The following is a 25,337-nucleotide window of genomic DNA, read 5'->3' as shown; positions in this document are numbered from 1 at the left end:
TCCTCATGATCTCCATGTCATCTCCTCATGATCTCCGTGTCATCTTCTCATGATCTCCATGTCATCTCCTCATGATCTCCCTGTCATCTCCTCGTGATCTCCATGTCATCTCCTCATGATCTCCGTTTCATCTCCTCATGATCTCCATATAATCTCCTCATGATCTCTGTGTCATTTCCTCATGATCTCCGTGTCATCTCCTCATGATCTCCATGTCATCTCCTCATGATCTCCATGTCATCTCCTCATGATCTCCGTGTCAGCTCCTCATGTTCTCCGTGTCATCACCTCATGATCTCCACGTCATCTCCTCATGATCTCCACGTCATCTCCTCATGATCTCCACATGATCTCCTCATGATATGATCCCCATGTCATCACCTCATGATCTCCATGTCATCTCCTCATGATCTCCATGTCATCTCCTCATGATCTCCATGTCATCTCCTCGTGATCTCCATGTCATCTCCTCATGATCTCCATGTCATCTCCTCATGATCTCCATGTCATCTCCTCATGGTCTCCGTGTCATCTCCTCATGATCTCCATGTCATCACCTCGTGATCTCCGTGTCATCTCCTCATGATCACCGTGTCATCTCCTCATGATCTCCATGTCATCTCGTCATGATCTCCTTGTCATCTCCTCATGATCTCCGTGTCATCTCCTCATGATCTCCGTGTCATCTCCTCATGATCTCCGTGTCATCTCCTCATGATCTCCATGTCATCTCCTCATGATCTCCATGTCATCTCCTCATGATCTCCGTGTCATCTCCTCATGATCTCCGTGTCATCTCCTCGTGATCTCCATGTCATCACCTCGTGATCTCCGTGTCATCTCCTCATGATCTCCATGTCATCATCTCGTGATCTCCGTGTCATCTCCTCATGATCTCCATGTCATCATCTCGTGATCTCCATGTCATCTCCTCATGATCTCCGTGTCATCTCCTCATGATCTCCGTGTCATCTCCTCATGATCTCCATGTCATCTCCTCATGGTCTCCATGTCATCTCCTCATGATCTCCGTGTCATCTCCTCATGATCTCCATGTCATCTCCTCATGATCTCCTTGTTATCTCCTCATGATCTCCATGTCATCTCCTCATGATCTCCGTGTCATCTCCTCATGATCTCCATGTCATCACCTCGTGATCTCCGTGTCATCTCCTCATGATCTCCATGTCATCATCTCCATGTCATCATCTCGTGATCTCCGTGTCATCTCCTCATGATCTCCGTGTCATCACCTCCTGATTTTCGCGTCTCCCCTCATAATCTCAATGTCATATCCTCATGATCTCCGCGTTTCCGCTGCGGCTTGACTTCTCTTTGGTCGGTGAATATGTGTAGATTTATATAACAAAAGCACGGTTTTTTAACGTCGCACTGGAGTGTTTCAAAATAAAGTGAAAAGTGATTTGAACCTTTCAGTATTGGTAAGTTGCCTTTCTTCAAAGATTCCGGACACGAGGACCATATTCCTGGAGTCAAGCTACTCTGAAAACCGTGGCTAATACAAGCCGTGAAGGCAAAATCCCGTTATCTCAGGTTAAGGAAAGCGAGTAAGAAAGATAACATATCATTGGGGATGTTATCACAGAAAATTAATTGGAAACACCACAGCAAACCGGGTCGTCCAACAACGCTTATAGTAATAGTGAGCATGAGGAAGCGGTGTACTTGTGGATCACGTGACAGATGTTTCAGCATGGGGGAATCCCTTCGACATGACTGACTTGCATATGCTTGTTCGTTCATACTTATCTAAAGGTGGCCGAACTGTGTTGTAGTTTTCCATTAATTTATTAAGATGATGCAGATGCGTTAATTTGTCATAGTGTGGCGGACACAAAAGCCCACTGGCGTGGTGACATCATTCCACGCACCAAGTGGGCGGTGGCCACGCACCAGGGGTAGGCGTGGCCTCATGATATACACCGGGCGCCCAGCCCGGAACAGTACAGTGTTACAGTGCAGTCTTACAATAAAGACGTTTATATGTTACCGCTTGTCCGCTTCCTCCTTGCTCACAAGCAGCGCGCGTAACGCCGCGCTTTACTGGTGACCCTCGACGTTGGATCTGCCGTAGCGATCCTTCCGAACACGACGCCATGGCAATGGCGATTAAACTTCCCGAATTTTGGGAGGCCCAGGCCGAGGTCTGGTTCGTTCAAGCCGAAGCCCAGTTTCAGCTTCGGCGCCTCACCAACGACGACCTGCGCTACTGCCATGTCGTCGCCTCCCTCGGGCCCGGCACGGCCGCTCGAGTTGTGTCCGTCCTTCGCCACCCACCGGACGGCCACAAGTACGAGACACTCAAGCGGCTACTCCTAGCCACGTTCGGCCTCACGGACGACGCACGTGCCGACCGCCTCCTGGATCTCCCCGAGCTCGGTGAGACGCGCCCGTCGGTCCGAATGGACCATATGCTGTCCCTGTTGGGCGACGAGGCCCCCGGTTCGCTATTCCGGGCGCTTTTCCGTCGCCAACTTCCAGCGCAGGTTCGCCTCGCGTTGGCCGGGACCGGGCTAACGGAACCCCGAGCATTGGCGGCCGAGGCGGACAAGTACTTCGCCGCTTCGGACACGCGGGCGAGCGTTGGCGTGGCCGTCACGGCCTTCGACGCTGATGTTCCACAGCATCATCTTCTACAGCACGCTGATGTTCCACAGCATCATCTTCTACAGCACGCTGATGTTCCACAGCATCATCTTCTACAGCACGCTGATGTTCCACAGCATCATCTTCTACAGCACGCTGTGGTTCAGCAGCATGCTGATACGCACCTCGTGAACGCCGCCACGCCCCGCCCACCGCCGCGGCGAAAACCGCCACCGCGGGGAAACCCGTCGACTCCACCGGCCTGGCGGAGCCAGCCGCGCTCCTCCAGCTCCACCACCTGGTGCCGGTTCCACGCCAAGTTCGGCCACGAAGCTCGGCGGTGTCATCCGCCGTGCTCCTTCAACGGGTCGGGAAATGCCCGGGCCGGCGCTCAATTGTGGCGATGAGCGCCGGCCGTTCGAGCAGCCTGCTGTTCATAACGGACACCTTCTCCGGGCGCCGTTACCTGTGCGACACGGGAGCACAGGTGAGTGTCATTCCCGCCGGCACGTCAGACAAGCACGCCGCGGGTGGGGGCCCCGCGCTGCTTGCCGCGAATGGGACGCCCATCCGTACGTACGGAAAACGCTGCCTCTCTCTGCGGTTTGGAGGGCAGGTTTTCCGATGGACATTCGTCACCGCCGACGTGCCCATGGCACTGCTTGGCGCGGACTTCCTGTGCGCTAATGGGCTCCTGGTCGACGTCAAGCGCAGACGGCTTGTCCAGGCCGAGACGTTCAGCTCGCTCGCATGTGCGTTGCCCAGCTCAACGAGCGGCTTGCCAAGCGGCTTGCCGAACGATTCGGTTCCGGCCACGTTGGTCTGTACGCTTCCGGCAGCGGACGCATTCACCCGCCTCCTCGCCGGCTTCCCGGCCCTCACGCGGCCCACCTTCTCGGCGGGGGCCGTCAAGCACGGGGTGGCCCATCACATCCCCACCGTCGGGCCACCGGTCTACGCCCGGGCACGCCGCCTCGAGCCGACGAAGCTGGCGGTGGCAAAAGCGGCGTTCGCTACCCTGGAGCGACTCGGCATCGTTCGGCGCTCAGAGAGCGCTTGGGCGTCGCCGCTGCACATCGTGCCGAAGCCCGGCGGGGGATGGCGACCGTGCGGGGACTATCGCCGTCTCAATGACGCCACGACTCCCGACCGCTACCCCGTCCCCCACATTCAGGACTTTTCCGCCCGTTTGGCGGGCAGGTCCTTCTTCTCGAAGGTGGACCTCATACGCGGCTACCATCAGGTCCCCGTCAGGCCGGAGGACGTCCCGAAGACAGCAGTCATCACGCCATTCGGACTCTTCGAGTTCCTGCGCATGCCCTTCGGTCTGAAGAATGCGGCTCAGGCGTTCCAGCGACTGATGGACAGCGTCCTGCGCGACTTGGATTTTGTCTACGTCTACCTGGACGATATCCTCGTCGCCAGCGCGTCCCGCGAAGAGCACCTACGCCACCTCCGCACGCTCTTCGAACGCCTGGGCCAGCATGGCCTGATTGTGAACCCCGCAAAGTGCCGGTTCGGCGCCGCCACAATCGATTTTCTGGGGCACCGTGTCACCAGGCACGGCGCCGTCCCCCTGCCGGCCAAGGTGGAGGCGGTGAAGGGGTTTCCGCGCCCCCGCACGATCAGAGGGCTGCAGGAGTTCCTGGGCATGGTGAACTTTTACCATCGGTTCCTGCCCCGTATCGCCCAGCTCCTGCGCCCCCTGCACGAAGCTCTCCGAGGTAAGCCGGGCAAAGGCGACGTTACCTGGACCGAGCAGATGGACACGGCGTTCACGGGCGCGAAGCTCGCCTTGGCTAACGCCACCATGCTCGCGCACCCGGCGCCCGATGCACCGATCGCCCTCACCACCGATGCCTCGGACTACGCGGTGGGCGCGGTGCACGAGCAATGGGTGCGTGGAGCTTGGCAACCGCTGGCGTTCTTTAGCCGGCAGCTTCGCCCGCCCGAACGCCGTTACAGTACCTTCGACCGCGAGTTGCTCGGACTTCACTTGGCGGTCAGGCACTTCCGCCATCTGCTCGAGGGCCGGGCGTTCACTGCCTTCGTCGACCACAAGCCGCTGATCTTCGCGATGGGCAAGGTCACCGAGCCGTGGTCGGCCCGGCAGCAGCGTCACCTCTCGGCCGTGTCCGAGTACACGACGGACATCCAGCACGTCGCGGGGAAGGACAACCCGGTGGCGGATTGCCTTTCCCGGGCCGTCGCCCACGCAGTCCACCTCGGCATCGACTATGCCCGGATGGCAGTGGACCAGGCCGCTGACCCCGACGTCCAGGCCTTGCGGACCGCCGTCACGGGCCTCCGCGTCACCGAGGTGCCGTTCGACGGCGCGGGGGCGGCCCTCTTGTGCGACGTCTCCCTCGGGCGTCCTCGCCCCATTGTGCCCGCGGGCTGGCAGCGCCAGGTGTTTGACGCCATCCACGGCCTGTCCCACCCGGGCGCGAGGGCCTCCCAAAGGCTGATCGCCGACAAGTTCGTCTGGCATGGCCTCCGGAAGGCCGTCCGCGGCTGGGCCAGGACGTGCCTCGCGTGCCAGCGCGCCAAGGTGCACCGGCACACCCAGGCCCCGTTGGCCCCGTTCACGGTGCCGGGACGCCGGTTTGACCACGTCCACGTGGACCTGGTGGGACCTCTGCCCCCCTCGCGGGGTTTCACCTACGTCCTCACCATGGTGGACCGCACCACCCGGTGGCCGGAGGCCGTGCCCTTGGCGTCGACAACGGCGGCCGATGTCGCGCAGGCTTTCATCGCCACCTGGGTCGCCCGGTTCGGCGCCCCCTCAGACATCTCATCCGACCGCGGCCCCCAGTTCACCTCGGAGCTCTGGGGGGCGGTTGCGCAGGGGCTCGGGGTCCGGCTGCACCGAACCACGGCCTACCACCCCCAGGCTAACGGCCTGTGTGAGCGATTTCACCGCTCATTGAAGGCCGCGCTCCGGGCCACCCTCCGCGACGGCGGCTGGGTCGACAGGCTCCCCTGGGTCCTGCTGGGCCTCCGGACGGCGCCCAAGGAGGACCTGCGCGCATCCGCGGCGGAGTTGGTCTTCGGGCAACCGCTGCGGGTGCCGGGCGAGTTCCTCCCCGACTCCACGGCACCATGGTCCGCGGCACAGCAGCGCTCCGCTCTGCAAGAGACCGCCCAGAGGTTCGCCCCGGTGCCAACGGCATGCCACGGGCACCCACCGACGCACGTCGCCCCGGAGCTTCGCACGGCGGAGTACGTCTTCGTCCGCCACGATGCCCATCGGACACCACTGCGGCCCCCGTACGACGGGCCTTTCCGCGTGCTGGAGACCGGGGCGAAGCACTTCACCCTGGACATCGGCGGTACTCCTGACCGCGTTTCGGTAGACCGCCTCAAGCCGGCCCACCTCGATGTGGACCATCCACCGCCAGTGGCCCGACCCCCACGTCGGGGCCGCCCTCCTGCGGGCGGACCCCCGGCACCGCCCAGCCCCGCCGCCACGGCGCCCCCCGGTCCTGCACCCATCCCAGGGGCAGCCAGGGGCATCCCACCTGGTATCCCTGCACCCCGGACGCCGCCGATCGCCAGGGGGCGCTTCGGCCGGGTCATTCGTCTGCCCCGCAAACTGGCCCTCCAGGTGCGCGGGAATTCTGGGGGGGCGCGTGTGGCGGACACAAAAGCCCACTGGCGTGGTGACATCATTCCACGCACCAAGTGGGCGGTGGCCACGCACCAGGGGTAGGCGTGGCCTCATGATATACACCGGGCGCCCAGCCCGGAACAGTACAGTGTTACAGTGCAGTCTTACAATAAAGACGTTTATATGTTACCGCTTGTCCGCTTCCTCCTTGCTCACAAGCAGCGCGCGTAACGCCGCGCTTTAATAGCACACTCAAAAAGATTAGTGTTTAATCAAGTGCGGACAATAAACTTAAAAAACACATTTTCATGTTCAATGAAGTAACCCCAGTTATGAGACAACTCTGAAAGCTACAAGATTTGTACACTGTTTAATGTAGCCCCAACGACGTGGTAACTTGAACACATAAAGATTAGCAGTAACATATAGGTATGTATTTGCTATAAAGATATTCCAGGTTTAAAAAGTGCAGAATAAGGTAATTACATTGCCCACAAACTGCGCTTATTTGCATAAAATTGGTTTTTTGGATTGGCATTTCCCATAAAATTGGTTTTTTGGATTGGCATTTCCCATAAAATTGGTTTTTTGGATTGGCATTTCCCATAAAATTGGTTTTTTGGATTGGCATTTCCCATAAAATTGGTTTTTTTGGATTGGCATTTCCCATAAAATTGGTTTTTTGGATTGGCATTTCCCATAAAATTGGTTTTTTTGGATTGGCATTTCCCATAAAATTGGTTTTTTGGATTGGCATTTCCCATAAAATTGGTTTTTTGGATTGGCATTTCCCATAAAATTGGTTTTTTGGATTGGCATTTCCCATAAAATTGGTTTTTTGGATTGGCATTTCCCATAAAATTGGTTTTTTGGATTGGCATTTCCCATAAAATTGGTTTTTTGGATTGGCATTTCCCATAAAATTGGTTTTTTGGATTGGCATTTCCCATAAAATTGGTTTTTTGGATTGGCATTTCCCATAAAATTGCAGAAGTGTGAGAAAATTATTGGTCAAATTAGCCCCACTTTATGGTACCTAACTGATATAGCAGTCTCCTGTTATCACTGTAAGGCCACCATTGTACTGATTGTACTGATTAAATGCATGTACGTTGGGGTACGCCTTGATGATACAGCATGTAACGAGAACGTCACTTGGTAGCGAGACTGAATACTTTACATTTTGTATCCCACTGATAGGCCGGATCTGGATTCGAACCTCTGCACCAAAATATAATGGGCTTGTTCTTGTCGAATAAGCAACTCATTCACCAAGTTTTGTCTTAATCCGTCCAAAACTTTTTGATATAATCATGTTAATGTCTTAATCCATCCAAAACTTTTTGATATAATCATGTTAATGTCTTAATCCATCCAAAACTTTTTGATATAATCATGTTAATGTCTTAATCCATCCAAAACTTTTTGATATAATCATGTTAATGTCTTAATCCGTCCAAAACTTTTTGATATAATCATGTTAATGTCTTAATCCGTCCAAAACTTTTTGATATAATCATGTTAATGTCTTAATCCGTCCAAAACTTTTTGATATAATCATGTTAATGTCTTAATCCATCCAAAACGTTTTGATAAAATCATGTTAATGTCTTAATCCGTCCAAAACTTTTTGATATAATCATGTTAATGTCTTAATCCGTCCAAAACTTTTTGATATAATCATGTTAATGTCTTAATCCGTCCAAAACTTTTTGATATAATCATGTTAATGTCTTAATCCATCCAAAACGTTTTGATATAATCATGTTAATGTCTTAATCCGTCCAAAACTTTTTGATATAATCATGTTAATGTCTTAATCCATCCAAAACTTTTTGATAAAATCATGTTAATGTCTTAATCCATCCAAAACGTTTTGATAAAATCATGTTAATGTCTTAATCCATCCAAAATGTTTTGATATAATCATGTTAATGTCTTAATCCATCCAAAATGTTTTGATAAAATCATGTTAATGTCTTAATCCATCCAAAATGTTTTGATATAATCATGTTAATGTCTTAATCCATCCAAAACTTTTTGATAAAATCATGTTAATGTCTTAATCCATCCAAAATGTTTTGATATAATCATGTTAATGTCTTAATCCATCCAAAATGTTTTGATATAATCATGTTAATGTCTTAATCCATCCAAAATGTTTTGATATAATCATGTTAATGTCTAAATCTATCCAAAACTTTTTGATATAATCATGTTAATGTCTTAATCCGTCCAAAACTTTTTGATGAAATCATGTTAATGTCTTAATCCATCCAATTCTTTTTGATATAATCATGTTAATGTCTTAATCCATCCAAAATGTTTTGATAAAATCATGTTAATGTCTTAATCCATCCAAAACTTTTTGATAAAATCATGTTAATGTCTTAATCCATCCAAAATGTTTTGATATTGTTACAGACACGACTTTGATGTTAAGGTGGGCCGAGCGGAATGGCCGTCGTGTCCGCACAAATTACCCGATTGTACTCGAACGTTGACGGAGCCGCGCTACGCTGGATCAATAAGGAAAAAGAAGACACCCGGCTGGGTTATAATGACAGACACCAATGTTTCGATTCTCAATTATATTCGTAAGGAAAGGTTAGATTACAGGGGCTAGAGGTATATCACAGGAAGACAGGCACTTAGACACACTCTTATATTAACCCCGGACAGACGACAGGTAAACGGGACAACGGCTGACTCACACGGGGATTTGATGGCAAGGAAAGGCAGATAGCGATGGCTCAAGGTGCACTCTTGGCTCAAAGCAGGGTACAGTCCGGTCCAAAGATGCGGGGAGGTCACAGCGCTCGGAGGGGACGTTCTTTCTCAGGCGGGTCTTTCTCTCTCAGCGATCGCAGGCAACGTTCTTTCTCAGGCGGGGCGCATCTGACTCAGCGCTCGCAGGTACCTCTTTCTCCAGCTGGGGGCGCATCTCTCTCACTTCCGGTAAGTCGCCACGTATATCCGGCGGGGAGTGACACGCCCTCGGCTCGCTAGCGCCGCCCCAGATGGAATCGGTCCGCCCTTCTGATTGGGTGCGGGGGGTTACCAGGCTCCGCCCTTGAGGAGGAGCTGACAGCCAGCCCCTCCGTGGTAACCCCGTGGAGCGCGGGGTCAATGGCGCTAATCGAGCCGGTGTGAGGACGCATCCTCCCCCGCGCTGCCGCCATCTCCTCTGTTGTTGTTGTAATTGTTGGGGAAGAAGATGGAAGGAGGTATGGGAAAGGTCCTAAACTCACTACTGATGCCATATAATCACATTCTGGTGCAACGAAGAGTCAGAATTAATGGAAACGAGTCCTTAACTGACATAGATTAAGAATAACTAGCAAGATGTCCGAAAGTTGTCTACGTGTGGTGCGGTGGACCTGGGCACGACATTTAATGGGGGAATAAGGGGAAGGTCGGCTCTACTGAGTGTTATTTACATGCAATGGGACTAGGGAATGGGGGATTGGGGAAAGTTGGGGAGTATTGGAGAAATAGGGGAATATTTACAAGCGGATATGGAGGCCAAATTCCATATTCGCAACATTGCACCCTTCTCTACCCTCGGGGCGTCCCGACCCGATAAATTTTTACCTACTTTAGTGTGGCACGCAATGTAGTTCCCTCTACTATTAACTCTACCCTGAGTGCGACAGTTTTACAGATATTCACAAATGAGTAAATATGTCCCCCTGCGACGTTGCACCCTTCTCCTCACAGAAACACACCCACAGGATAACCGAATCCGGAAAGAATTCTCAAACTACACATACAGCCGGTAGGGAGCATTATTTACAAGACTACGCTGCTATTTACACTACGATCCAGGACCTGTTTCTGGAGGAACACATGCAGATGTTATGCATAGAGAGAGCGCGCTTGCCAACATCGATACACCAACCCACGAGTGCTCTGTGGCCGACGGCCTTTAATAACGTGCAGAGCACCCTTCCCGAGCATCAAAAGCACCACCCCACCACCAATCGGTGCAGTCACCATTGTTCATTGGAATAAAAATAAATTCGACAACCCCTAACCCTGCAGGTGTCTCTTGCTCTTCTTGTGGTGCACTTGGTGTTAACTAAAAGTGGTTCACCTGTATGGCATAGGTGCCACGTTGACCCATAGGTCCATCCCCGGGTGGTGCTTGGCCGCAAACGAACTGCGGTCCATTGTGGGTGGCCACAAACATTGCGGTCCATATGGTGTATCGATCCCGGCAGCAAACAGCGAAAGTGCAGGCCCACAACTGCGCAGCCAGCACCTCTCTCTCCTCTCTCTCTACCCCAAAGCCAGATCCTCGGAGGTGGGAGACAAAAGAAGCAGACAAGTGAGTAAGGTGGTAAGGGCGCAAAAGTGCACGCAATGTAAGGTGATGCACACTGGGGGCACATGGGAACCAGGTGAGACAGGTACGTTCCTATCGTACGCCCCACCCCCCCCCCCACCAGGTAACCTACATGGCCCCTCCCTTACCCCTTACTGCATCCACAAAACACAACACTACCCATAAACATCTACTTTACAAATCAACAAACATCCCTACTGTCTTCCCCGTTCCTCCCATAAACCAAATTCGTCTTCTCTCCCTCCTAACCAATCAAATTTGCCATTTTCAACTCTCATCAAAATTTGCCATTTTCAACTCAACATCAAAATTTGCCATTACCAATTCATCATCAGTCCCTCCTAGGAAGGGAGAGATGGAATCACCCCAATGTCTCATCCACCTCGTGATGCGTCTCACAAATCCACAGCAATCTCATTTCCTGCTACAAACCAAGAAAACACAGGTGTGGAGTCATCATCATCACCTCAGGTAAGTGGCTGCGTATGGTGCGACAGGTTCATCAATCCTAACTATCTCCTAAATGACTTTAACAACTTTACACTACCCGGGGTCTTTCTCCGGCCAAACCATTGGCCCTCTTACACTATGGGTTCTAAAAACCAATTCCCATTGGCCAAACTGTGGTGCTCTTCAATTTGGGGTCTCACTCCCCCGATTCATCTCCCGGTGCCCTCGCACAATTTCTGGGCTGTGGCGTGTACCTCTCCCAGCGGGTCTACCCACCTGCACACCTCCACCACTGTAGTTGCCTCCGAGCTTACCTGTTCCTTACCCTAACCTATCTACCTGGGGAAGGCCCTCTGGCGCTCTCCCCACTCGGTGCCCTCTCTGGCACTGGGCTACCCGGGTCCGTCCTCCGGATCCTCGGGCCCCATCCACAACTCTACCGGCTCCCAGAGCCCACCTGCGGCCTCACCTGGCCGACATCCTCACAGTGGTGGAGTGCCCAACCAACTACACGCACTAACAGGCTACACGCACAGCCATTTCCACAACACTAATGCACCCATTCACAACACCATTCTGCAACCGCACCACAAATGCCAATATCCAACCACAATTTACCTATACCCTCTACCTAACACTTACACTACCCGCCCTGGGTACTCGTGAAAGGGGTCCACTCTTCCCCCATCCACTCCTTCGCACCATGCACACCACTCCGTACCACTTACTCCAACTCTCTCCACACACCTGTACTTGCACACCTGTGCTCTCACACCTGGTGCCACCTGCACCCTTCTCTCCCCAAGCGCATTCGCGCTGATCCACAACACTCACTACTCATACACTGCTCCACACACCTGTCCAGTTGCACACCTGTGCAATCACACCTGTTCCATCCTCACAAACACGGCATCATCTCAGCTAACTACTCCCTTCTGAAACTTGCGCTTCCCAGTCGTCCCTTTACACTATTGCGCTCCCTCGTCATTATCATCCATACTAATCTACCTGCGTCCCCACTACAGGTATCAGTCACTAACTAAACTTAACGTTACCTAATGTCATCTTCTAGATCCCTACACACAATATCCTAACCCACCCGGGCTAGTTTTCACTGCCATACACCCCATAAGCTATTGCTCCTTTGCCCCCCACCTGTGAGGGCTGGTGGATTTGCCATCCCACCACATCGGGGGTCTCTCACTACCAATTTTGCACATCAAATTTCAACAAATTAAAAATTTGCCAATCACTGCCCATCATCTGCCAATCACTACTGCCAATCCCTTGCCAATCATCAAATTTTGTTTTTCTCTAATTTTGGGTCCAAAACACTAACCTCATCACCCAGTCGACTCACTAATACCTCTCGGTGCGCCAATCCCTGTCCAAAGCCCGGCTTCGTAAAGCCAAGCAATGGATGCTGGTTGTTTTGTGCCAGCGGCTGGATGCGTCCGGCACTCGGTGCAGGGACGGGGGCTTACCTGTGCCGAGATCCCACGCATCACCTCGGCGTGGAGCCATCCACTGTCCCGATCTCGACCTGCCGGCACGTCTCAACAAAACGTGGTCGCCCTGACGACCCTTCCTATCCAGCCGCCCGCTCCGCCTAGTGGAGCACGGACGCGGCCGTTCAAAGCGAGGCCCGGCACGCACCGAGGGCCCGATTCGGCTATAAGTCGTTCTAAACTCTACCCCGTCTAACGTCGATGCTTCACCTGGATTCTTACACCCCGCAGCCCGTTCCTTGCTCACACATCCAGCCGTGCCCATGCTCCTCGTACCTTTCCTTACACACCCAGGTACACCCATTCCACTCACAGCCTTGGTCACACACCTGACCACCGAACACTTTGGCACACATTCGTCGCTCGCACACCTCACCAATACACCTCTTCGCGCCCCCTCCTCGGTCACCTCCTCTGTGACAATCACAGGTGTGCTCTCATTCGCACACCCAACCACGTGCCTCACCACCAACTCCAGCGTGCATTCCCACTCACGCTCTACCATTCCAGGTGTGCATCCTTCCATCCCAGGTGTACATCCTCGCTCACCTGTCACAACCAACTCACTCTCCTTGTCACTCTCACTACTCTCACCTCCATTCTTGACAACGCACTCACCCTTACTCTTGACAGCGCACTCTTTCCTCATGCACCTGTCCGTCACACACCTTTCTCGCGCACACTCTCCCGTTACACCCTCTGTAACACTCACCACAGGTGGACACTCTTCCTTACTTCTGACAGCGCACTCTTTCCTCATGCACCCGTCCGTCACACACCTTTCTCGCGCACACCTTTCTCGCGCACACTCTCCCGTCACACCCTCTGTAACACTCACCACACCGCGCTTCCACATGCTCCCTCGCACACGCGCTACGACCGACTCACTCTCGCCAGCACACTCACTCCTTGGCACGCACTTTTTCCTCACACACCCCAGAGTCGGACTTTCTCGCACACCTCCTCTTTCGCACACCAGACCTGTCGCACACTTCACCAACGGCCTCTCACGAACACCCGGGTCTATCTCGACCCCCAAGCTTCTTAAATCCCCTGGCGCATCATACGCACGACCATATTGGTCACCACTTACACCAGGTCCTCTTCCTCTTCGCTTCTCCTCCATCACCTGCGAATCCCTCATCCGGTTAATGAGCACATCATCACGATCCAAACACAGACTTTGGACCAATTCTTTTATCTCCTCTTTTATTTCTTTCTTATCCCCTCTCCGTCGCTTCTTAATTTCGCTCATCCCTTCTTCCACTTCTTCTAGTTTCTGCTTCACCTCTTTCATTCCCCGGTACGTCTCCTCAAGCTCATCCTCTAAGGCTACCTTGACCGTTTCCAGGTGCGTCCTCACCTGCCGGTCCTTCGTCTCCATTACCTCTATCACCTCGTCCAACCTCGTTGTCAGTCCCTCACGTACCATCTGACATTCCCTCTTTGTCGCTATCAAGTCGTTTTTTATGTCGTTTTGTGTCGTTTTTAAACCTCCTAATACCGCAGTGTTCCTTTGAACCTGCTCCACTAACTCCGTTTGTCCCACCGTCAGCTGCTCCACCTCCTGCGTCAGGTCCTCTATGCCCCCTTGTAACTTTACAGTCCCCTTTCTCACCTCCTTCTCCATGTGCTCCTTACAGTGCCTCACCTCCTCGCGCACTCCTCCGATCTCCTCACTCACTCCTCTCCTGATCTCCTCTCCCATCACTTGCATCTCCTGCCCAGATGCCACCCTCATCTGCTCCATTTCCTCCCTGTGAGCATCCAATTTCGTTTCTACCCCCATTCTGACCCCCTCTATCTGCTGCTCCATTTGTTTAACTTCCCTTTCCGCTTGGTCCCTCATGTCCCTCAATTTGCCTTCCATACTGTTTTCTAACCCCTCTAACCCATTTTTCACTCCCTCTATCTGATTCTCCTGGGCAGCCATTCTATTTTCTACTCCCATTAACCCCTCCTGTATTTCCCCTAATCTATTGTCTAATTTCCCAAATTTCTCGTCTAATCCCTCTATTCTACTCCCTAACCCCCCGATCTGGGCCCCCATTTGGCCCTCCAATCGCTCACCCTGAGCATCCATCCGGTTCCCCATTCTGTTTGCCATTTCTTCATTATTCTGGGCCATAAGGGCCTTCATTTGTATAAAAAACAAGTTCCAATCCACCGGGGGCGCTGCCACGGTCGCCGGCGCGGTGACCAGCGAGGCGCCATTTTGCGTGCTTGCTACCCTCGCTGTTTCGCTCTCCTCACGTGTCTCAATTTGGTCCTGGACCGACCCTGCTTCACTCTCCCCTACCGGACCCCAGCCGTCTTGATCCGCCATAGCGCGACTTGCAAAATTCGAGTTTCGTAAAACAAATCCAAATTTATTTTTTTTTCGTTATAATTTCGGCGAGCGCAGTAACCGCGGGACCGCGCTCCGGGTCGATTTTGTCGAGCGCAGTACGCGCTCCGAATAGATTTTCCCTCCCAAAATTTGGGCCTAACTAATTTAGTCCCGGGTCCGAATCTCACTCCTCGACACCAATTGTTACAGACACGACTTTGATGTTAAGGTGGGCCGAGCGGAATGGCCGTCGTGTCCGCACAAATTACCCGATTGTACTCGAACGTTGACGGAGCCGCGCTACGCTGGATCAATAAGGAAAAAGAAGACACCCGGCTGGGTTATAATGACAGACACCAATGTTTCGATTCTCAATTATATTCGTAAGGAAAGGTTAGATTACAGGGGCTAGAGGTATATCACAGGAAGACAGGCACTTAGACACACTCTTATATTAACCCCGGACAGACGACAGGTAAACGGGACAACGGCTGACTCACACGGGGATTTGATGGCAAGGAAAGGCAGATAGCGATGGCTCAAGGTGCACTCTTGGCTCAAAGCAGGGTACAGTCCGGTCCAAAGATGCGGGGAGGTCACAGCGCTCGGAGGGGACGTTCTTTCTCAGGCGGGTCTTTCTCTCTCAGCGATCGCAGGCAACGTTCTTTCTCAGGCGGGGCGCATCTGACTCAGCGCTCGCAGGTACCTCTTTCTCCAGCTGGGGGCGCATCTCTCTCACTTCCGGTAAGTCGCCACGTATATCCGGCGGGGAGTGACACGCCCTCGGCTCGCTAGCGCCGCCCCAGATGGAATCGGTCCGCCCTTCTGATTGGGTGCGGGGGGTTACCAGGCTCCGCCCTTGAGGAGGAGCTGACAGCCAGCCCCTCCGTGGTAACCCCGTGGAGCGCGTGGTCAATGGCGCTAATCGAGCCGGTGTGAGGACGCATCCTCCCCCGCGCCGCCGCCATCTCCTCTGTTGTTGTTGTAATTGTTGGGGAAGAAGATGGAAGGAGGTATGGGAAAGGTCCTAAACTCACTACTGATGCCATATAATCACATTCTGGTGCAACGAAGAGTCAGAATTAATGGAAACGAGTCCTTAACTGACATAGATTAAGAATAACTAGCAAGATGTCCGAAAGTTGTCTACGTGTGGTGCGGTGGACCTGGGCACGACATTTAATGGGGGAATAAGGGGAAGGTCGGCTCTACTGAGTGTTATTTACATGCAATGGGACTAGGGAATGGGGGATTGGGGAAAGTTGGGGAGTATTGGAGAAATAGGGGAATATTTACAAGCGGATATGGAGGCCAAATTCCATATTCGCAACAATATAATCATGTTAATGTCTTAATCTATCCAAAACTTTTTGATATAATCATGTTAATGGCTTAATCCATCCAAAATTTTTTGATGAAATCATGTTAATGTCTTAATCCATCCAATTCTTTTTGATATAATCATGTTAATGTCTTAATCCATCCAAAATGTTTTGATATAATCATGTTAATGTCTTAATCCATTCAAAATGTTTTGATATAATCATGTTAATGTGTTAATCCATCCAAAACTTTTTGATATAATCATGTTAATGTCTTATTCTGTCCAAAACTTTTTGATAAAATCATGTTAATGTGTTAATCCGTCCAAAACTTTTTGATATAAACTTTTTGATAAAATCATGTTAATGTCTTAATCCGTCCAAAACTTTTTGATATAATCATGTTAATGTCTTAATCCGTCCAAAACTTTTTGATATAATCATGTTAATGTCTTAATCCGTCCAAAACTTTTTGATATAATCATGTTAATGTCTTAATCCATCCAAAACGTTTTGATATAATCATGTTAATGTCTTAATCCGTCCAAAACGTTTTGATATAGTCATGTTAATGTCTTAATCCAACCTAAACTTTTTGATATAATCATGTTAATGTCTTAATCCGTCCAAAACTTTTTGATATAATCATGTTAATGTCTTAATCCATCCAAAACTTTTTGATATAATCATGTTAATGTCTTAATCCATCCAAAACGTTTTGATAAAATCATGTTAATGTCTTAATCCAACCTAAACTTTTTGATATAATCATGTTAATGTCTTAATCCATCCAAAACTTTTTGATATAATCATGTTAATGTCTTAATCCATCCAAAACTTTTTGATATAATCATGTTAATGTCTTAATCCATCCAAAACGTTTTGATAAAATCATGTTAATGTTTTAATCCAACCTAAACTTTTTGATATAATCATGTTAATGTCTTAATCCAACCTAAACTTTTTGATATAATCATGTTAATGTCTTAATCCGTCCAAAACTTTTTGATATAATCATGTTAATGTCTTAATCCATCCAAAACTTTTTGATAAAATCATGTTAATGTCTTAATCCATCCAAAACTTTTTGATAAAATCATGTTAATGTCTTAATCCATCCAAAACTTTTTGATAAAATCATGTTAATGTCTTAATCCATCCAAAATGTTTTGATATAATCATGTTAATGTCTTAATCCATCCAAAATGTTTTGATAAAATCATGTTAATGTCTTAATCCATCCAAAATGTTTTGATATAATCATGTTAATGTCTTAATCCATCCAAAATGTTTTGATATAATCATGTTAATGTCTTAATCCATCCAAAATGTTTTGATATAATCATGTTAATGTCTTAATCTATCCAAAACTTTTTGATAAAATCATGTTAATGTCTTAATCCATCCAAAACTTTTTGATAAAATCATGTTAATGTCTTAATCCATCCAAAATGTTTTGATATAATCATGTTAATGTCTTAATCCATCCAAAACTTTTTGATAAAATCATGTTAATGTCTTAATCCATCCAAAATGTTTTGATATAATCATGTTAATGTCTTAATCCATCCAAAATGTTTTGATATAATCATGTTAATGTCTTAATCCATCCAAAATGTTTTGATATAATCATGTTAATGTCTTAATCTATCCAAAACTTTTTGATATAATCATGTTAATGGCTTAATCCATCCAAAACTTTTTGATGAAATCATGTTAATGTCTTAATCCATCCAATTCTTTTTGATATAATCATGTTAATGTCTTAATCCATCCAAAATGTTTTGATATAATCATGTTAATGTCTTAATCCATTCAAAATGTTTTGATATAATCATGTTAATGTGTTAATCCATCCAAAACTTTTTGATATAATCATGTTAATGTGTTAATCCGTCCAAAACTTTTTGATATAAACTTTTTGATAAAATCATGTTAATGTCTTAATCCGTCCAAAACTTTTTGATATAATCATGTTAATGTCTTAATCCGTCCAAAACTTTTTGATATAATCATGTTAATGTCTTAATTCGTCCAAAACGTTTTTATATAATCATGTTAATGTCTTAATCCATCCAAAACTTTTTGATAAAATCATGTTAATGTCTTAATCCAACCTAAACTTTTTGATATAATCATGTTAATGTCTTAATCCGTCCAAAACTTTTTGATATAATCATGTTAATGTCTTAATCCGTCCAAAACTTTTTGATATAATCATGTTAATGTCTTAATCCATCCAAAACTTTTTGATAAAACATGTTAATGTCTTAATCCATCCAAAATGTTTTGATATAATCATGTTAATGTCTTAATCCATCCTAAATGTTTTGATATAATCATGTTAATGTCTTAATCCATCCAAAATGTTTTGATATAATCATGTTAATGTCTTAATCTATCCAAAACTTTTTGATATAATCATGTTAATGGCTTAATCCATCCAAAACTTTTTGATGAAATCATGTTAATGTCTTAATCCATCCAATTCTTTTTGATATAATCATGTTAATGTCTTAATCCATCCAAAATGTTTTGATATAATCATGTTAATGTCTTAATACATTCAAAATGTTTTGATATAATCATGTTAATGTGTTAATCCATCCAAAACTTTTTGATATAATCATGTTAATGTCTTATTCTGTCCAAAACTTTTTGATAAAATAATGTTAATGTGTTAATCCGTCCAAAACTTTTTGATATAAACTTTTTGATAAAATCATGTTAATGTCTTAATCCATCCAAAATGTTTTGATATAATCATGTTAATGTCTTAATCCATCCAAAACTTTTTTATATAATCATGTTGATGTCTTATTCTGTCCAAAACTTTTTGATAAAATCATGTTAATGTCTTAATCCGTCCAAAACTTTTTGATATAAACTTTTTGATATAATCATGTTAATGTCTTAATCCATCCAAAATGTTTTGATATAATCATGTTAATGTCTTAATCCATCCAAAATGTTTTGATATAATCATGTTAATGTCTTAATCCATCCAAAATGTTTTGATATAATCATGTTAATGTCTTAATCCGTCCAAAACTTTTTGATATAAACTTTTTGATAAAATCATGTTAATGTCTTAATCCATCCAAAATGTTTTGATATATCGTGCTAATGTCTTATTCTGTCCAAAACTTTTGATATATTGTGATAATGTCTGAATCCATTTAAAACTACTTGATATATCGTGCTAACTGCTAATGTCTGAATCCATCTAAAACTTTTTGATATATCATGCTAATGTCTGAATCCATCTAAAACTTTTTGATATATTGTGCTAATGTCTGAATCCATCTAAAACTTTTTGATATATTGTGCTAATGTCTGAATCCATCTAAAACTTTTTGATATATTGTGCTAATGCCTGAATCCATCTTAAACTTTTTGATATATCGTGCTAATGTCTGAATCCATCTAAAACTTTTTGATATATCGTGCTGATGTCTGAATCCATCTTAAATTTTTTGATATATCGTGCTGATGTCTGAATCCATCTAAAACTCTTTGATATGTCGTGCTAATGTCTGAATCCATCTAAAACATTTTTTGATTTATCGTGCTAATGTCTGAATCCATCTAAAACCTTTTTATATATTGTGCTAATGTCTTATTCTGTCCAAAACTTTTTGATATATCGTGATAATGTCTTAATCCATCGATAACTTTTTGATACATCGTGCTAATGTCTGAATCCATCCAAAACTCTTTGATATATCGTGCTAATGTCTGAATCCATCCAAAACTTTTTGATATATCGTGCTAATGTCTGAATCCATCTAAAACTTTTTGATATATTGTGATAATGTCTGAATCCATCTAAAACTATTTGATATATTGTGCTAATGTCTTATTCTGTCCAAAACTTTTTGATATATCGTGATAATGTCTTAATCCATCCATAACTTTTTGATATGTCGTGCTAATGTCTGAATCCATCTAAAACTTTTTGATATATCGTGCTAATGTCTGAATCCATTCAAAACATTTTGATATATCGTGCTAATGTCTGAATCCATCTCAAACATTTTGATATATCGTGCTAATGTCTGAATCCATCCAAAACATTTTGATATGTTGTGCTAATGTCTGAATCCATCTAAAACCTTTTGATATATCGTAATAATGTCTGAATCCATCTAAAACTTTTTGATATATTGTGCTAATGTCTGAATCCATCTAAAACTTATTGATATATCGTGCTAATGTCTGAATCCATCCAAAACATTTTGATAAATTGCGCTAATGTCTGAATCCATCTAACACCTTTTGATATATCGTGCTAATGTCTGAATCCATCTAAAGGATTTTTGGGCTGGTGCTCCTGCCTCACACCTGGGCTGGTGCTCCTGCCTCACACCTAGCTCGTCTTCACGCTGTTGAAACCAAAGCATTCAGAATCATTGGAATCTCCCGCGATGAAGCTAACTCCAAGGGCCTCTCACTCACTCACCGCAGGCAGGTTGGTGGTCTTTCCGTCTTCTACCGACTCCTCTCTGGCCTTGCCCCCCCAGCTCTCTCTGGACTCTGTCCCGCAAATATTCCTACAGGTCGCACAAGATCTGCCTGCAACCCTCTTATGGTCAAACTGCCAAAATCAAGACTCTCTGCTCACCTTCACTCCTTCATTCCTCTTTTCTCCCACCTCTGGAACAAACTCCCTCACTCTCTTCAATCCCACTCCACCCTCCAGGTCTTTAAAACAGCTGTTCACCACCATCTCTTATCTTCCCCCATCCAAAACCTTGATCTTTTCTACCCCCGCTAATTTCACCCCAATTCCACTTTTTTGAAATACCAACTTCTGTCCTGGAAGTCCTTGGTGTCCTTGTGTTTTATACTTCTCCCTCCACCCCCACCCCCTTCCCACGCCTCCTCCCCCCAAGCCGTCTCCCTTCCACACATCTCCCTGCTCTCAAATGTTGTGTTTGTGTGCTTCCCCTTCTCTCCCCATCTTGTCTTCCGCTCCTTCTTTTTATATATTTTGTTTGTCTGGTTGATTTGTTTGTGAAGTAAATGTTAGCTCTTTCACGAGCCTCGATTCAGTATACAAAAAAATAAAGAAAAAGAAAAAAACTTTTTGATATATCGTGCTATTGTCTCAATCTATCCAAAACATTTTGATATGTTGTCCTAACGTCTGAATCCATCTAAAACTACTTGATATGTCGTGCTCATGTCTTAATCCGTTTAAAACTGTTTGAGATATCGTGCTAATGTCTGAATCCATCTAAAACCATTTGATATGTCGTGCTAATGTCTTAATCCGTTCAAAACCATTTGATGTATCGTGCTATATAATCGCTTTTGGCCCCATCTTTCAATTATGAAGAATCACTTCAAACATTCTCGAATGCGGATCCAGATGTGAACCAAAATTGAACCAATTCGTCCTTGTCACATACCAAACCTGTCCACAAAGTTTCGTCCGAATCCGTCTCTAACTTTTTTGAGATATCCTGCCTACAGACGGACAGATACACAGGGGTGAAAACATAACCTCCGTCCACCTTTGGTGGAGGAGGCAGTAAATCCAGGCCTCGATGATACAAGTTAAACTGAGAGATACTGACTGTACATAGACAGCCTCTTGTATAATAGACATCTGTCATGGCCCTCGAAGATACTGTACTTAATCACACTCACACCCTCTCTGTGGTGCTTTGCCAAAAGGCAGGACCGAGTGCTCTCAAAGCAGCCCCATCATGGAAAGGGTGGTTTACCTTTGCTTTCACAATGGTAGTCAGGGAAATAATATTTAATTTGTTCAAGGTAGTTGTCAACTCACCTACTCTTGATAAAATATACCGTGGGATCGTCAAAGTCCATTGAATCTAGATCTAGCAAACGGGGCACCCAAATGCCCACCTGAAGGAAGGTACACTTAGTGATGTGACGCTCTTCCTGCGAAGTACCAATCTGGCAATTTCGTCGATATACCATCATGCTGTTTCATGCTGGGCATCATCATGCTGCATCATGCATCATCATCATCCCCTCCTCCCCTCCTCCTCCCCTCCTGTTGGATCGTCCGAAGTGCAAGCCTTGTTGAGGGTAGAGCTACACGGTATTAAAAGCCATCACAGTCGAGCAAATGATACAACAACAAATCTACAGAAAGCAAATTATAACAACTTACCATGAAATGAGACGGTGGCGATGACAATTAAATTCAACAAGTTCCAGTTCATCTCACGAGCAGCTTCAAAAAAGTTCGCCTCCTGTCCCAGCGAACGTACAGTGCACATTGTTGCTCTCGCCTGAAAGCCAAAGCCGAGGTACCAAGGAAATTACTCATTGTCAACTTCCTGCCACAACAGTCATTCTACTTTCCGGACTCCGAGCTCTCTCCAATGGAAATCCAAAGTTGATAGTTCTCGGAAACCTGTTGTGTGTGATTTCCACTGTCCTTCCCATCAGTTGGAAAGACTTTTATCGCACAAAATGAATCCTTTGCTAGTACAATCAACAGTATCTTCCTTTTCTGGCACCTGCATGGGGTCTATTAAGGGGTCTAAAGTAGTATAAGGTGTCATTTTTAAATTTTTATACATGGTCCAGGCTCTTGGAAGAGCAAGGACATGGAACAGATCAGGCAGGACACAACATAACAAAGGCAACAGCAGGAGAAACGGGAATTGCCAATAAAGGGTCTATCGGGTATATCAAGGGGTCTCAAAGTCTAGAGGGGTCAAAAGGGGTCTAAAGTATGGAAATGATTCAAGGCACCTGAAGGGTCTAAAATGTCTGCAGGATCTTAAAGGATCTTCAAACATCTGAGGGGTCTAAAGGGTCCAAATGGGTCTAAAGGTTGAAAAGGTACTTTCTAATAGACGTAGTCACGGTGCAACTGACGTTCAAACTGTACATAATAAAACTACGTAAGTACACTGCCTTCAGAAAGTATTCACACCCCTTGCCTTTTTCACATGTTGTTGTGTTGCAGCTTGATTTTTAAATGGATTAAAATGAGATTTTTTTTTGTCGCTGATTTACACATAATACCCCATAATGTGAACTTGGAAATATATTTTGGAAATTTTTTACAGATTAATTAAAAATTAAAAGCTGAAATGTCTTGAGTCAATAGGTATTCAACCCTTTTGTTATTACACTCCAAATTAAGCTCAGCTGCTTCCAATTTCCTTTCGTCATCCTTGGGATGTCTCGACAGCTTGGTTGGAGTCCACCTATGGCCAATTCAACTGATTTGACATGATTGAAGAAGAAACACACCTTTCCATTTAAAGTCCCACAATTGACAGTGCATGTCAGCGTATAAACTTCCACGGAGTCCAAGGAGCTGTCCATAGACCTGTGAGATACAGGGTGATTTTTTATTTATTCGAGAACCCTATAAATTCCCATACACTAAAAACGATATCTGATTTAAAAAACGATAAAAACATTTTTAAACAGCGGAATTGAACTCAACAACAGTTCCGACTACTAAAAAAGTGTTAATTTGCTCAAAGCGTTTCTCCGGGCGGTGTTTAGTATGACCTACCGCCATACGTCACAGATACCTCTGTGGTCCTGACGGGTTGCTATAGGCAGATCTATTAAAATTATTAACATAAGTTGAAGTTCATGTCTGTCCATGCGTTGGTGGCCGCTTTCGGTGCTGCTTTTGCTTTTCTAGCCTGGTTTCGAATCCTGGCCCAGCTATAAACTGTCATCCTGGTGTTTCACCGACTGGATGATTCATCAATGTGTGTGTTGTCCCCTCGATGGACGTTAATTTAAACAGGCATCCTGTCTTCCGACATTAGTCGATGGGCATTAAATATCCCATGTTGATGTCCTTCTTCAAGAGTTGGCAAGCTATTGTCGGCACCCTTGGCAAATTACAAATTTCTGCCTTTCTTCTTCTTATCGTATCCACAGACAGTGTATACATGGCCCAACCAAAACTGGACACATTCTTGCACCTTGTTGTTGAATTCGGCAAGATCTGCAACAGTGCAGGGTTTCTCTGGCGATGGACATTGCAGGAGATGTTGCATGGACTGTGGCTCAGTTCCACATTCGCAAGGTGTCAGGCTGGTTGTATATCCCCATTTGTTTAGTGACCCCTTCAAATGACCTCCACCAGTCCTAAGTCTGTTAAGGCACTTCCATGTTACGCAGTTGCAATTAGCTCCTGGGGAAGGCTTTCATCAGGTAGAGTTTCCATCGCTGGGGGTTGTTCGAGACTGGCATGCTGGTCTTTCCACAAAGTGATGCAGGCTTCAGATGGGGTTGATTGTAATGAAACGATACTGTTCATGAAGCTCTTCCTTGACTTTAGGTGGCTGAGTGTAGATGTATGACCATGCAGAGAGTGCCTCTCATCTGACGTTTGATGGAGTCGCTCTTTCTTGCTGGCTACCGTTCTTCTTATATCAGAGGGAGCTACACCTGCCAAGATATTGAAGAGCAGGGCTCTTGCTTGAGACGGACGAAGTGACGGGCAAGACACAAACTCGTCCGAGAAGATGTTTATTGTAAAAACCAACTCGGGAACTCTAAAAAGCCCGTTTATCGGGCTGCATATATATCACAACCAGAAAGCACAACCGAAACCGAAAGCCCCGCCTCTCAGGCGAGGCACGCTTTGGTGGTCACGTGACCGACAGGTGCAAAGGATTATAACCGCACGCGCGGCAAGCTTTGGTGGTCACGTGACCGGACACCCCGGCGCCGTGGTTTGCCCGCCGGTTACGTCACCGGCTGGAGCAAAGAGATTCTGTTGCTGGTCTCGCTTGGGGGACCCATGGGTCGCTACACACGCCCCCCCAGAATGGACTTGATCCAGAAAGGTCAACCTGAGGGGGGTCCGGATGACCCGACCGAAACGACCCCTGGCCAGTCGCGGGGGGGGGGGGGGGGGGGGGTCCGGTGTGGTGGCAGGTGGTCGGGGGGGGGTGCAGTGGACGGGGGGCGGCCGCGCCGCGGTGGGAGAGCCAGCCGTGGCGGCTGGCCGACGTCCATGTGGGCCGGCTTGAGGCAGTCCAGCGAAATCCGGTCCGCCCGGCCGCCGATGTTGACGATGAAGGACTTGTTGTCCCGTCGTAGGACCTGGAAGGGTCCGTCGTATGGTGGCCGGAGCGGCCCCCGGTGCGCGTAGTGGCGCACGAAGACGTACTCCGCCGTGTGGAGTGCTGGGGGGACG

The 25,337-nt window shown here is 47.2% G+C and overlaps 1 protein-coding gene across 1 annotated transcript in view; it reads right to left on the bottom strand.

The window, feature by feature from the left end:
• The window catches only part of LOC137412122 (leukemia inhibitory factor receptor), a 110,467-nt gene extending 88,031 nt beyond the window's left edge, over positions 1-22,436 (bottom strand). The window contains exon 1 of the mRNA XM_068097388.2: positions 22,323-22,436. Coding sequence (XP_067953489.2) covers positions 22,323-22,431 — 109 coding nt within the window. The 5' untranslated portion in view covers positions 22,432-22,436. The remainder of the gene's footprint in view (positions 1-22,322) is intronic.
• Positions 22,437-25,337: the final 2,901 nt, after the last annotated feature.

Source organism: Myxine glutinosa, chromosome 13, assembly GCF_964187855.1.
Source record: "Myxine glutinosa chromosome 13, kmMyxGlut1.1, whole genome shotgun sequence".
NCBI classification, from domain to species: domain Eukaryota; kingdom Metazoa; phylum Chordata; class Myxini; order Myxiniformes; family Myxinidae; genus Myxine; species Myxine glutinosa.
Note: the sequence above shows the minus strand (reverse complement) of the source record. Positions and strands in the feature narration are given on the sequence as shown.